The sequence below is a fragment of the Ovis canadensis genome, chromosome 13 (genome assembly GCF_042477335.2).
Source record: "Ovis canadensis isolate MfBH-ARS-UI-01 breed Bighorn chromosome 13, ARS-UI_OviCan_v2, whole genome shotgun sequence".
Lineage (NCBI taxonomy): Eukaryota > Metazoa > Chordata > Mammalia > Artiodactyla > Bovidae > Ovis > Ovis canadensis.
Window position 1 is genome coordinate 97,399,950 of NC_091257.1, and position 15,248 is coordinate 97,415,197.

The following is a 15,248-nucleotide window of genomic DNA, read 5'->3' on the forward strand; positions in this document are numbered from 1 at the left end:
CGGCGACTCGGTCATTCAGCTCTTTTACCAAGAGCCTGCTGCGTACAGATCACGCCCTGTGCGGGGTGGGTGAGCGCAGAGGGGGAGGCTTCTCCTCCAGGGAAGGAGAGCTCTGATCGCACGTGGGTCTGCTCTCTTCTCGGAGAAGGCAATGGCACCCCACTCTGGTACTCTTGCCTGGAAAATCCCATGGACGGAGGAGCCTGGTGGGCTGCAGCCCATGGGGTCGCTAAGAGTCAGGCACAACTGAGCAACTTCACTTTCACTTTTCACTTTCATGCATTGGAGAAGGAAATGGCAACCCACTCCAGTGTTCTTGCCTGGAGAATCCCAGGGCCGGGGGAGCCTGGTGGGCTGCTGTCTATGGGGTTGCACAGACTCGGACACAACTGAAGGGACTTAGCAGCAGCAGCTGCTCTCCTCTGTTGAGAAAGCGGCACCCTGTGTGAGCAGACAGTGATGGGATCCTGGCTGGGCTTTGAGCTAGCTTCCTGGCCACTTACTGTACAAGGCGGAAAAGGCAGCCCACTGCGGCGTTCTTGCCGGGAAAGGTCCGTGGGCAGAGGAGCCTGGCAGTTCGCAGTCCCTGGGCTCACAGCGTCGGATACGACTCCGCGAATAAGCATGTACACACACACCTGGGGAACAAAAGATCTGTGCTTGATGTATTTTTAATTTCCAGCACCCAGCAGAGTGAATGGCTATACATGATGCCCAGGGGATGGAAATGCATGCCGTGAGGGAGTGCATGAATCAAAGCGCCAAGGGCAGAATTCGCTGAAAGCGGTGAGGGGAGGCCGGGTGCAGGCAGGGGTGCGTTCGTGGAAAACCGCATTCGGAGGCTTCACCTCACGGAGGGACAGTTAAAGTTGGAATGAGCAGCTCCATCTGTGGTGCGGCTTTATTTTGTTTAATTTTCAAACTGTCCTTGGAGACGGGGGTTGGTTTTTGAATCCTATTTATCTTTACGTAAGTACACATATGGAAAATTTAAGTAACTGCAAAAATATGAGCATATAGATGCTGTGTGCTGTTTCTGATTTTCCTTTTTATTATTGGTTAGCATGCCCCTCTCCCCTCTTTAGCAACTCCTGAACCTTAAAGGCGTGTCCTTTTCCATGCTTTCCTCTGTACTCACGTCATGCTATGTAGAAATCTGTACAGACACCCAGAAGATTACATACACACTTAGATACCTACACAAGATGTGAGTCTCTGGGGGTCCTTGTTGGTTTTATAGAATCACGATCATTTTACACATTTAAAAAACTGCACGCTGGTTTTCTCACTCATCAAGAACTACTTCATGGGAATAGTTCAAAGTCGTGTAGCATATGTCTGACTCGGGTTGGCAAACCATGGCTGATGAGCAAAATCTAGTCTGTGCCTGTTTTCATGAGTACGGTTTTATTAGAACACGGCCGCCCCCCTCCATTTTTATATTGTCACGGCTGCTTCCGCATGGAAACAAAGGAGGGGGTTCTTAGCCACCGCAGAGACTGGATAACTGGCAGAGCCAAAGGCCGTTAATATCTGGCCTTGACAGAGAAGTTGGTCAACCTTGGTTTCTTTCATTCTTTTTAATGGAATGCATTTTATTGGCAATACGATCAGGTCCATTTCACAGAGGGAAACGGAGGCTCCATGGCTCACAGTCAGCACGTGAAGTGCCAGGACGGGACCAGGAAACCCAGGATGTGTGTCGGTGGAACTAAAGGGCAGGAGGATGTGTGGAGGCTCCGGTAGGAGAGAGAGGGTGTCTAGGGCCAAGTGTGAGTGTGGCTGTGGTCTGGGTGGGGGTGAGAGGTGAGGGAGCAGGAGAGGGGGCCCTGGGGTTGTGGTTCCCACCTTCCGTGGGAAGCAGAGTCACCGAGAAGGCTCACCAAGCCCCCGGAGGGTGGGCTCCTCCTGCAGGTTCCTGAGGGTCTGGGTGACGCGCTGGGATCAGGGTGTCTAACAAGTTCTCAAGTGATGCTGACGCTGGCCAGGGGCCACACTTCGAGAGCAGTGACTCTACAGTGACTGAGAATTTGGCCCCTTGGTCCCTGGAAGAAATGACGGGGGAGCTAGAGAGCGCACGGTGTGTGACCACGGGCTTTGATGCCCGTTATTCCCACAGAAACCCACAGGCAGGCCCACATCAGTGATCATTCAGTGAGCATCCATGATGCTGAGAACACAGGGGCCAGTACAGGCATGATTGCCTGCCCGTCTTCACGTGCTTCCCAGCAGGATGTGTTCATGGGGGTTCATTGTTTCCGAAAGCAAGAGCATGTGGTTACACTCTTGCTGGAGAAAGCTGCCTCCTTTTAAGACCTCATTCCTCTGCTCACAGGGGAGTGCACCTGTCCAACAGGTGGAGGAAAGATGCGTGTGAGAACCTCTCTGCGGACCTGTGTACACCTTGAGGACGACTTACCCCTTCTCATCAACCTGCAGTGATTACAGGACTTGCCCCACAATGATTACAAAACTTGTTCAACAGCATCTGCACCTCCGTTCCAGAGGGTTTGGTTACCAGCACTTAGCATAGCAATTAGCATTTTAAGCGGTTTGTATTGATTAAATGAAGGTGCTTTATCAAGCACAGAGAATCCCAAAGAATGCAACAAATGTAGTTATCTCAATGAATTACTCCCAGCACAGAGCCGTGCACAATTTATTTGCTAGCACTTTACAAGGGTGTTTGATATACCTTAGAAATATAGATTTATCAAACTGGGTAGATAGATCGCATGCTACACAAATACGTGCTTGATTTTTATGTCTTAAGAAATAGTCTGAGACTGTTGTTCTCTTTTAAAAGAGACATTTGATCTGGATTTTGTAGGAATAAACTTACCGATTTAAAGCTTCTGTTCAAAACATGTTTACTGTTCATGAGGTGTTTGGAGTACTTCTCTCCGGTTAGAAATCTTAAATTATGTTTAAGCTTTGTTGGGAGCTCTTCTCTATTCTCCTTTCAATTTCTCCTTGGTTTCATTTTCTAGTGTCATCTGGAGAGGATCAAGGGGGTTAGGGCTGGGGAGGAAAGGACCTATAAAATGAGTGTGTGAAGTGGGAAGATATTTCTTCCCTACAGGCTTGTTCTTGCAAGAGGCGGGGGGACTTAAACATCACTCGGTGCTTTATTCATAGTTGCAACATTCTTTAAACTAATGCACGGAATGGTATGCAGTGGAGGGTGGGAGCTATGCTTTCTCTTGAGACTTCAAAAGCAGGCTTAAAAGATTTGATTCGTACGTGATAGAAAATGCAAATGGTTCAAAAGGATACACCGTGTGTAACCAGCCTCTTTCCCATGCTTAAACTGAACTGAATGCCTCTTAGGTCCCCAATTTACTTTCTTGGAAGTGAACACTTACCAGCGTCATTTGCATCCTTCCAGAATATTGTATCACTTAATAGATACAAATGTATCTATTTATTAATAAGTTCATTCATTTTACAAGCACCACACCCTCTTAGGAAGCAGGAGTACAGCAGAGAATAAGAAAGAGTCCTTGTCTTCAAAGAGCTTGCTCCTTATTATGGGGTGATGCGGAGAAGGCAATGGCACCCCACTCCGGTACTCTTGCCTGGAAAATCCCATGGATGGAGGAGCCTGGTAGGCTGCAGTCCATGGGGTCGTTAAGAGTTGGACACGACTGAGCGACTTTGCTTTCACTTTTCACTTTCATGCATTGGAGAAGGAAATGGCAACCCACTCCAGTGTTCTTGCCTGGAGAATCCCAGGGCCGGGGGAGCCTGGTGGGCTGCTGTCTATGGGGTCGCACAGACTCGGACACAACTGAAGCAACTTAGCAGCAGCAGCAGCAGCGTGGGGTGATGAGATGACCATCAATAGATAATAAATGAAACTGTATCAAGAGTTGGTGAATACCCTGGAGATGGCAGTGTAAAGGGGGAGAGAAGAAGGGGGTTTGTTGCTCTGATGAAGCAAGACTCTAGCAGAGAGAGGAGGGAAAAAGAAGTGGAAATTTCCAAGGGCCAGTTGTTCTGGGCAGAGGGGACCATACTCGTAGAGGTGCCGAGACAGCTCTGTTCTTTGCTTGTTCAAGTCCAAAGCCATGACTTTGAAACATGAATGAGAAGAGGGCTATGAGGTATTCAGAAATAAGTAGGTGCCATGTCCTAAAGGACCTTGCAGTCGTGGCCCAGACTTTGGCTTCTGTGTGGGGTCAGTTGAGAAATCACAGGAGGGTTCTGAGTAATGGTCCAGTAAGCTGTCTTTACTATTGAAGGGGGCACTCTGGCAGCTGTTTGGGAAAGACTGGGGATGAGTGAGGGGAGCGTACAAGGAAGAAGCAACCTAGGGACTGGTTCCATCATCGAGGCGTCCAGGAGAGCTCGAAGGATGTGGATCGGATGGTGGGGGGTGGGGAGCAGGTGGGAAGTGGTTGCTGGGTATGCTCTGAAGAACAGGGTTTGCTGATGGCTGGACTCTCAAGTAGGATAGGGAGTAAGCAAGGTACTCCCGAGGGTTTCTCTTCTTTAAACAGAGCAGTGGGTCAAATGGAAGAAGCATTTACCCCGAAGGGAAAGAGCTGCAGAGAGCGGAGCCTGGGAAGTGATGCTTTGGGTTTGTGTGTGTTCAGTGAGAGACGAGCTCTCTTGGGTCCCTGGTGGCTCAGATGGTAAAGCACCTACCTGCCATGCAGGAGACCTAGGTTCCATCACTGGGTCAGAGCCTGCTGGACATCTGGTGGAGGTGGGGAGCAGGCTGAGAAATACAGGACTCTGAGGTTTCAGGGAGAGATCAGAGTTACAGACACACGTATGAGAATCATCAGAGTGGATTGATGGTATTTAAACTGGCCCCAGTGATGAGTTCTCCCCACAAACATGCATACATAAGGGATTGCAGCCCTTTGAGTTTAGAATTGTTTCACATCACTTCAGAAAGATCTACCTTTTGCTTTTTAATGGCTAACCTATTAGTCGGTTGCATACATATACAGTATGTGAAGATAAGACTGCTTTGTTTAAAAGTAAAAGCAAAATTACAAACTCATCTACTTTTCTGAGGTTAGTCACATTTTAAAGTAATTTTTTAGTCAGTCTAAAATTCAACTTGACATGTAAATTAAAATTAAAATTTTAAAATATTAAAAATACTGGTCATTGGAATAATAAAAATTATAGTTAGCAGGGAAAAATATTATAAAAGGAGATTTGGTCACAATTTAGTTCCTCCATCTTATCTGGTAAATTAAAAATGGTTAGGAAAATGAACAAGTAAAGTATAGTGCCGCCAAAGTACGGTACTATTGTGCAGAGGTTAAAATGACAGCAGAGAAGACGGCAGTATTTGGGAGCATCAGGGGACATTTACGATGTATGGGGTGGAAAAAGAGAACCGTGTAACACTGCGTACATTACCCTGTGTTCAGTCTTTTGTTCATGCCCGACTCTTTTCGACCCCTGGACTGTGGCCCGCCAGGCTCCTCTGTCCATGAGATTTCCCAGGCAAGAACACTGGAGTGGGTTGCCATTCCCTTCTCCAGGGGATCTTCCCGACCCCAGAGATCAAACCCAGACTTCATGCATTGCAGGCAGATTCCTCACTGTCTGAGCCACCAGGGAAGCCCCATTAATGACTAAAGGAGTTTGAATGACCAGCCTGGAACCATTATGAGCGGCAGATCCAGACTGCAGTCCCAGTTTCCTGGCTCTGGAGTTGGGCTCTTAACACAGTGGAGAACTTTTTCGCCAGGTTGACTGATCCAAAGTGGATGAATAACATAGGACATGCATGCATGCCTGCATACTCAGTCCTGTCCGGCTCTTAGTAAGACCCCATGGACTGAAGCCCACCACACTCTCCTGTCCTTGGGATTTTCCTGGCAAGAATGCTGGAGTCGGTGGTCATTTCCTCCCCCAGGGGGTCTTCCTGACCCAGGGATCAGACCCGAATCTCCTGCATGTCCCTCATTTATCACTGAGCCTCAAGGGACGCACTGACATGGGACACTGGTTCTCAAAGTGTGGTCCCTGGGCCAGGACCAACTGAATTATCTGGAAGCGTGGGAAAAATGCAAATCCCCCTTTTACAGTGAGGATGGGAGCCAGGAATCTGCATTCTAAGGAACCCTCCAGGTGATTCTTGTTAAAGTTGGAGAACTCAGGATGGCTGACCCAGGGACCAGAAAGCATGGGTAGAGTCTATTCCCAAATGTGATTTCCACAGGAGGCAAGTAGGCAGGAGGTGACGGCATGGTTCAGGAGGCCCGGTGGAGACTGACCGTGAGTTGCGGGGCAGTGTTGCTGGTGCAGCTGGGTTTGGGTGGGATGAGAGACAGACGCTGAGATGCAGGTTTCTTTTAGAGCCTCGTTTTACCTTTTCTCTCTTGGACTGAGTCGTTCAACTGATTCAACACTGCCCACATGTTGTGCTTAAAATACCCAGAGAAAGTAAGTTCTTTATATATACATCCCTAAACTGAGGCTACTACCAGAATCAGAGGAGCTTTGGAAGCCTCTCAAGCCGAGCAGACACTCGGCGTCGATGTAGCTGTGACTCACAGCACAGCCTTATTGTCAACATCATGTCCCTGGGCAGCGACTTCAAGGCACAGTTGAGAGAGTGGAAATCACGGGTGGTTTGTGCATGCAGGGTGGCCGCTGGCAGAGGCCCCATGGAGTTAACTGGAAGGCACAGCCCGATGGGACTTTAAGAGGCTGATGAGGAGGGGGTTGGGGCTTGAAGTTGTGTTTTGTGATGACTTGTGCGGCTTCTGCACGGCTCCAGGACAACGCCGCAGACGCAGCATGTGAGCGTCCTTGCGTTGGCTCATGGCGGCAGTTACCTCCTGTTGTCCTGCTTAGTTCTGCAGAACCCAGCGCTTCATTGTAAAAACAGACGGAGTCCAGGGAAGGACGACCTGGTGATGTGTGTCGTGTTGTGGCTAAGTCTTGCCCACTGCCCTGCCCCCTGGTCTCAGGCTCATAAAAGGGTCCCACAGGCAACAGGGAAGTGTGTGCCAGGCCAAGGGATGGGGTGGGACCCAAATGGTGGCTGGCACACAGTGGTCCTTAGAGGGCTTTCTCTTCCAAGAGGGTGGCTACGATTTGCCTATTATTAGGAGAAAAAGGAAGAAGGCAATGGCACCCCACTCCAGTACTCTTGCCTGGAAAACCCCATGGACAGAGGAGCCTGGTGGGCTACAGTCCGTGGAGTCGCTAAGAGCTAGACATGACTGAGCGACTTCATTTTCACTCTTCACTTTCATGCACTGGAGAAGGAAATGGCAACCCACTCCAGGGTTCTTGCCTGGAGAATCCCAGGGACGGGGGAGCCTGGTGGGCTATCGTCTATGGGGTCGCACAGGGCTGGACACGACTGAAGCGACTCAGCAGCAGCAGCAGCAGAAGCAAAAGGGCCTTGACAGTGAGCACTTTCCTCAGTGTGAGTTTTGGGAGGTTTCTTAAAAGAATCTGGGTTGTTGACTGTGATAGCAATGGGGGACCACGTTTTGGCCCATTGTTCCTCAAATTTAAATGTTACTTCCGCTGTGACTGTTTGGCTGGTGGTGCTGGTGGTGGTTGTTCAGCCTCTGAATCGCATCTGACTCTTTATAACCGCATGGTCTGTAGCCCACCAGACGCCCCTGTCCGTGGCATTTGCATGCAAGAAGATTGGAGTGTGTTGCCGTTTCCTTCTGCTGACCCAGGGATTGAACCCCCGACTCCTATATCGGCAGGTGGATTCTTTATCACTGAACCACCTGGGAAGTGGTTTGACCTTTGACCAGAAGTAGCCACCAACTACCTCATTACATCATGCTTTATAAAAAAGAAATAGTCCACATACTACTCTCTGATTTTATCAAGGACAGCTATATTGAGACGTAATTCACATACCATACGATCAGTTCAGTTCAGTTCAGTTGCTCAGTCGTGTCCGACTCTTTGCGACCCCATGACTCGCAGCACACCAGGCCTCCCTGTCCATCACCATCTCCTGGAGTTCACTCAGACTCACGTCCATCCAGTCCGTGATGCCATCCAGCCATCTCATCCTCGGTCATCCCCTTCTCTTCCTGCCCCCAATCCCTCCCAGCATCAGAGTCTTTTCCAATGAGTCAACTCTTCACATGAGGAGGCCAAAGTACTGGAGTTTCAGCTTCAGCATCATTCCTTCCAAAGAAATCCCAGGGCTGATCTCCTTCAGAATGGACTGGTTGGATCTCCTTGCAGTCCAAGGGATGCTCAAGAGTCTTCTCCAACACCACAGTTCAAAAGCATCAATTCTTCAGCGCTCAGCCTTCTTCACAGTCCAACTCTCACCTCCATACCTGACTACAGGAAAAACCATAGCCCTGACTAGACGGACCTTAGTTGGCAAAGTAATGTCTCTGCTTTTGAATATGCTATCTAGGTTGGTCATAACTTTTCTTCCAAGGAGTAAGCCTCTTTCAATTTCATGGCTGTAGTCACCATCTGCAGTGATTCTGGAGCCCCCCCCCCAAAATAAAGTCTGACACTGTTTCCACTGTTTCCCCATCTATTTCCCATGAAGTGATGGGACCGGATGCCATGATCTTCGTTTTCTGAATGTTAAGCTTTAGGCCAACTTTTTTACTCTCCTCTTTCACTTTCATCAAGAAGCTTTTCAGCTCCTCTTCACTTTCTGCCATAAGGGTGGTGTCATCTGCATACACCCATTTAAACCATACAATCCAGTGGCATTAATATAGTCATGGAGTTGTGAAAACATCAACACAGTCAACTCCTGAACACTTTTCGTCACCCAGGGAGAAGCCCGTCTCCTTGTCCATCGCCCACCAAGCCTCGGGCGGCCACCGGCACTCTCTCTCTGCGTTCGCCTGTCCTGGGTGTTGCATATAAATAGGGTCATGTGCGATGTGGTCTTTCGCAAGTGACTTCTGTCACTGAGCATCATGTGTTCAGTGTCTCCACGTTGTGGAGCGTGCTGGTGGCTCAGCGGTAAAGAAGCCACCTGCCGATGCAGGAGTGCGGGAGACACAGGTTCCATCCCTGGGTCGGGAAGATCCCCTGGAGGAGGAAATGGCAACCCACTCCAGTAGTCTTGCCTGGAGAATCCTGTGGACAGGGGAGCCTGGAAGGCTACAGTCCATGGGGTCGCAAAGAGTCGGACACGACTGAACCCGACTGAACCCGACTGAGCATGCGTGTGGGTTGTGGCGCGTTTCAGGACTTCGTCACTTAAAAGAATCATGTATTTGGCAGGTCATGGTAGCAGCAGCTCAGTTATGGGACGAGGGGTCTAGCTCCCTGGCCGAGGATCTAACCTGGCTCCGTGCGTCGGGAGCAGAGTCTTAGCCGCTGGACCGCCGGGGAGCCCCCAGCACGTCATCCCTTTTTATGGCGGTCTGTTTCCCTTTTGTTTGCTTAGTTTATTGTCGTCTCTTTAGGAAGGGATGTTCCATGGGAAGGGAGACTGGGAGGTTTAGACACGAGGGGGGACGTGCCCCGTGTCTCACCGCTCATCCGGAGCACAGCTGGGATGGGAACCCAGGTCTCCTACCCTGTGATCCATCCCCTGCCGCCCCCAGCGGCACAGAGCTGCACGTGTCCTTGAACCAGCTCCATCCACCGATTGATTATCTCAGGCCACTGCGCAGCATCAGAGCTCACTCGGGCTGGGCGGGTAAGAGACCTCCAGGCCTCCTGTTGTCCAGGGGAAAGTCTGGGTGGTGAAGCTGTCTGTCACTCACAAAGCCGTGTCTTTCTCCCCTGGCGGGATCGAGAGCCGACACTCTAGTAGGATGGATAAACATGCCGGGCTGGACACCCTGCTTCTGCTCGTCACGTGAACGGCTAAGTATAGAGTGACACAGTCTCGTCACCACGCTCTCCACAGCCCCGAGAACCACGTTACCGTGACCCGGACCTAGAGCTGCAGCAGGGATTCAGTCCAGAGCTGCTTTGCTGGGCTGATCTGAGACTTGCTCCCTGCTCCCTGGGCAGGGCTGGGTTCTCTGGCCCATTGATCCCTCCATCCTGTGTGTGTTCAGTCTCTGGGGGTCCCAGTGTGGTGTTGAGGAGACAGAGATGGAAGATGCAGGCTCGTGTTCTTGGAGTGCGTGCATGGGCTGCAAGAGGAGGCGGGCTGCCATCACATAAGAGCGAGATGACCGCAGTGAGGACAGTGCTGGGCACGCTCAGCCGGGTCTGGCTCTGCGACCCCGTGGACCATAGCCCGCCAGCCTCCTCTGTTCAGGGATTTCTCAGGCAAGAATGCTGGAGGGGGCTGCCATTTTCTCCTCCAGGGGTCTTCCTCACCCAGGGATCGAACCTGCAACTCTTGTGTCTCCTGCGTCTCCTGAGGGCAGGCAGATTCTTTACCAGTTGAGCCACTGTCTGGTAAGAGTGCCTGGTGTCATTCGTGGAGGAAGAGTGGTCAGGAGGTGGTTCCTGAGCCGCCTTCTGAAGGGCAGACAGCTGTTAGCCAGGTGAGGAGTCTGGGGAGTCCTCAGGCCTAGGAGTCAGCATTTGCTATAGTGGTGAGTGGGGTGTGGGCACCTGGGTGGGTGTAAATGGCGACTCGGCGTGTGGCTTGGGCCCGGCCATTGTGCAGAGGGGTGCAGAGGGGTGGCGAGCTGAAGTCAGAGGGTGGGTTTCCTGTGGCAGTGAGGCAGGGTGAGGGGGCGCCTTCTGACTGGGGCATCACCGCGGGACTTCCCAAGTCTTTTCACGCTTCGAGAATGCAGACATTTTTGCAGTGTTAGCTAAGAAGACTTTTCTTTGCACTTTTCTCCAAAGACAGTTAAAATGCCCCTTTCATAAAATTAGATGTTCCTTCAAAGGTCTGAGGAAGGAAGAGACCAGGCTTTGTTGATATTCTCTTGACACGTGACATTCATGCCATTTTATTTCTGTTCCTAAGTAAGCGTTCTAAAAATAGAATCAGACCATGCTGGGCTGCAGAAGTATATTCACAGCAAAGTAGTGAGTAATTTGAAGTGATGGCTGCTTCCCAAATATTTTCTTTGTATTAAAAATACTACTGTCTTAACTATAATCCCTTTCTATTAAGAAAAGCAAATAATTGGTGCCTTGAATATTCAGTTCTTTTCCTCTCTTTATTTTCTTGTACTCCATGTTCATGAGGTTGAATGTCACCACATGTCGCTGCTAAATAGGTTTTTTTGTTTGGTTGGTTGGTTTTTATTTTTGCTGTTAAGCTTTGAGACTTTCATTTCTATAGAAGCAGGAAAACAGCCCCAGAACTTTTCTACTAGCCTTTGTTTTCAACTTTTTACCTTTTTGCTTTAATAGGACATGTTTAGGGGAAATGCCCCCACGAAATCTAATGCTGTGTAATTACTTGGACACATTTAAGTAATTGTGCTACTGTGGTAAAGAGACGATTCAGTCCATCACATGTAAAATACAAGACATGTAAATTAAAATAGTCTTTGGAAAGATGGTTACAATCTTTTTTTTAAGTCAGTCTCACTGGGCTTCCCTTTGGTAAAGAATCTGCCTGCAGTGCAGGAGACCTGGGTTTGATTCCTGGGTTGGGAAGATCCCCTGGAGAAGGAAATGGCAACCTACTCCAGAATTCCTGCCTAGAGAATCCCATGGACAGAAGAGCCTGCCAGGCTGCTGTCCATGGGGGTAGAGCCGGACACAACAGCGAGTAAACCCCCACATCAACTCCAGCGAGTTTTGGATTCCAGGGTGTGGAGTCTCGTATTATTTTGGCTTTATTGAGTGAATGTACAGATACTATGCCTGAGACTACTATGCTGATGAGATGTATAGAGTGGGGAGTTTTAAAAAAATCTTTGGTGGCATTGCAGTTTATACTCATCATCATGATACCTCCTTTTCCCTGTGCCTGGCTTGTCTAGGCAAGTGCTAAGCAGGCATCACCTCACTGAACCCAAATGGATAAATATTTAATACCAGCTTTTCTCAGATGAGCAATTAAGGTGGCATTCCACTGGATAGAATGGTCTGCGACTCACTTTTCCTTAATGGTACAGTATGTCAGTGTTTCCTTTTCAGTTGACGTAAATCTGCCGTCCTCTGATTTGCAGTTGCCAAGTACTCTGGCGTGTCTGCAGTTGGCCAGGCCCCAAGACATGGAGGCTTACGTTGACCCCGGTTTTCCATGAGTGCAGACTGTCTCCTAATGCCCATCCTTGTCTAAGTCCATCTATTTCTGGACACGTTTTTATAAGACTGGGGTGGGTCATTTGATATGCAAGCAGCTCCGGGACATCAAAGAGCCACTTCTGTGTTATGGCAGTGAAAGTATGTCATATTTGCGTCCGGATCAGGGCTCCGGGCGGGGGCGCTGGACAGCTGCCTCAGACCGCGCCCCACCCTCTCTTCTTCCTGCGCCGTCCCTGTATGCCTCTAGTCACTCCCTGCTCGTCCTGCTAAGCTGTTTTCTCTCAGAATCATCCTCCAGTGTGGTTGGACAGACGACCTACTCCTCCCCGAGGACGCGGAGCCTCACATTGCATCTTTTAGGATGGGTCCTCTTAGGTACTTGGCCAAAAGCCACCGCTTCCCCTTCCCCCTCAGTATCTGGAAGGACCGGGCGCTTGTGGGAGCAGCAGAGGCTTCCTTCTGCCCGTGACGGTGTGAGTGCTCAGTTCTGTCCGGCTCTGCTGCCCCATGCTCTGTGGCCCGCTGGGCGCCTCTGTCAGTGGGATTCTTCAGGCAAGGATACTGGAGCGGGTTGCCATTTCCTTCTCCAGGGCTCTTCCTGACCCAGAGATGGAACCTGCGTTTCCTGCATCTCCGGGATTGGCTGGCGGATTCTTGACCACTAGCGCCACCTGGGAAGTCCCATGCTAGTGCTAAAACCCGGCTCATGTCAGCTCAGACTGAGAAGTAATGGGCTGGTATAAGTGAGAGGTCTTGGCCTAGCCTCTGGGTTCAGGTGGGAACCAAGGCCTCAGTGGAGCTTGTCAGCACTCTCCCTGGCCTTCTTCCTCAGAGTAGTGTCCACTGACTGCCTTGTTCTTTCTTACTGTGCCAGGACAGACCCAGGCCCATCTCCTGCCCCCCCATCAACCCCCATGAGGAAGCTGCTACATTCAACTCCGGAAGTACCTCCTGGGTACTTACCACCTCAGGACATACTCTAGACCCTGGGATTCAGCAATGACTGAAGCAGGCAAAACACCCTTAACTTAGCTCTCCTGATTCTGTGTTCCACAAAAGTTCTAATAAATGTCCCCAGGGATTGTGTCTTACTGGCCTGACTCGGGTCCCTGGGCCACCCCAGAATCCGTAGTGGGGCCCACCCACCGAGACCACGTGGGTTGAGCTGAGTCCCGGGAAGTTCCCGCCCAGAAAATCGATACGCTGCTGCCAATGTGTGAAGAACGGGCGCTGCCAAGTCAGCAAAGCGACAGCGGTGCTCCCCGACGGGCCAGCCCACCGGCTCCAGATGGCCGACTCCGCGGCCCTCGATCTCCCCGGGTGGGGCTCCGTGGGTGGAGGGCTCCGTGGGTGGAGGGCTCCCTGGGTGGATCTCCCCGAGGGGATCTCTCCGGATTGGGGCTCCCCGGGTGGATCTCCCAAGCGGGGTCTCCCCAGGTGGATCTCCCCGGGCGGATCTCCCTGGGCGGGACTCCCCAGGTGGATCTCTCTGGGTGGGGCTCCCCCGGGTGGATCTCCCCTGGTGCATCTCCTCGGCGGGGGCTCCCCAGGTCGGCCCTGGCAGCCCCTGGTTGCTGACTTGCGCTGTTCCTTCGTCGCAGCTCCAGGTGAAGATGAGCGAGCGGGCCGCCTCGCTGAGCACTATGGTGCCTCTGCCTCGCAGCGCCTACTGGCAGCACATCACCCGGCAGCACAGCACCGGGCAGCTGTACCGCCTGCAAGGTGAGCGGGGCGGGGCGCCGCGCCGCGGCGGGGGCGTGGCTCCGGGGTCTCGGGATGGGGCGTGATGGGGGCGGGGCGGGCGGGGCGTGATGGGGGCGGGGCGGGCGGGGCGTGATGGGGGCGGGGCGGGCGGGGCGTGATGGGGCGTGGCGGGGCGTGATGGGGGCGTGGCGGGGCGTGATGGGGGCGGGGCGTGGCGTGATGGGGGCGGGGCGTGGCGTGGTGGGGGCGGGGGCGTGGTGGGGGCGGGGGCGTGGTGGGGCGGGGCGGGGTGTGGTGGGGGCGGGGCGCTGCGGGGCGGGGCGCCCTCCCCACGCTGCATCCCTACCGCAGGTTAGTCCCCTTCCCCCCAGAGCCCCGGGCTTCTGAGGCAGGGGCCATGGGCTCCATCCCTAGTCAGGGCCCTGAGACCCCGCCTGTCATGTGGGGAGGACAAAATTGAAACATCCTCAGGGCAGTCTGGACAGAGGAAATGTCTCATGAAGGAGACACTCATTTTACAATTATTTTAACTAACCTAACTCCCTTTCAAAACGAGTAGGCGTTCCTCAGAAATGACTGAAGACTAAAAGGCTTACCAGGGCCCTGACGGTGCAGTAACATTTTTTAAAATCTAAGTTTAGAGCAGATGTTTTAGATGCTGTTAGCGTATGGTCTCTGTGCTCCTTGGGTTTATGTAGCTACCTCTGACAATGTCTGCATCTGTTTGCAACAAAGAAAACAACTCTGTTTTCCAGCATATAGACACAACTTCTTCAACCATAACAACAAAAAATGCAAATCTACCTGCATGCAGAAAGCCCATATTGTGGTTGGAAAACCATGAATAGCTGAAAGAGTCTGGAATCATCACCAAGGACTAGTGACCCACTAATTCCAGTAAAACAGTGGTGATAATGTTACCTCTAGACATGGAGCAGAACAACACAAAAATCACCACAAAGGAGGAAAATCACTTTTGAGAAGTTTGCGTTGTTTTTGTCAAATGTAGTAAGTCACAAACCAAATAGCTCATCAGAATCAGACTTGGGTTTATTCGATAAGCCTTTATATTTCAGTTCAGTTCAGTTGCTCAGTAATGTCTGACTCTTTTCGACCCCATGAATCAGAGCACACCAGGCCTCCCTGTCCATCACCAACTCCCAGAGTTTACTCAAACTCCTGTTCATGGAGTCGGTGATGCCATCCAGCCATCTCATCCTCTGTCGTCCCCTTCTCCTCCTGCCCCCAACCCCTGCCGGCATCAGAGTCTTTTCCAATGAGTCAACTCTTTGCATGAGATGGCCAGAGTACTGGAATTTCAGCTTTAGCATCATTCCTTCCAAAGAAATGCCAGGGCTGATCTCCTTCAGAACGGACTGGTTGGATCTCCTTGTAGTCCAAGGGACTCTCAAGAGTCTTCTCCAACACCACAG

The 15,248-nt window shown here is 51.2% G+C and overlaps 1 protein-coding gene across 6 annotated transcripts in view; it reads left to right on the top strand.

Moving 5' to 3' along the window:
- Window positions 1-15,248, top strand: part of DOK5 (docking protein 5) — a 146,371-nt gene that overhangs the window by 121,462 nt on the left and 9,661 nt on the right. For all 6 annotated transcript variants that reach the window (XR_011248049.1, XM_069547062.1, XM_069547064.1 and 3 more), the window contains one exon: window positions 13,713-13,833. Coding sequence is in view for 5 of the 6 variants with exons in the window: in XM_069547062.1 (XP_069403163.1) it covers window positions 13,713-13,833 (121 nt within the window). In the remaining variant the exon portion in view is untranslated. The remainder of the gene's footprint in view (window positions 1-13,712; window positions 13,834-15,248) is intronic.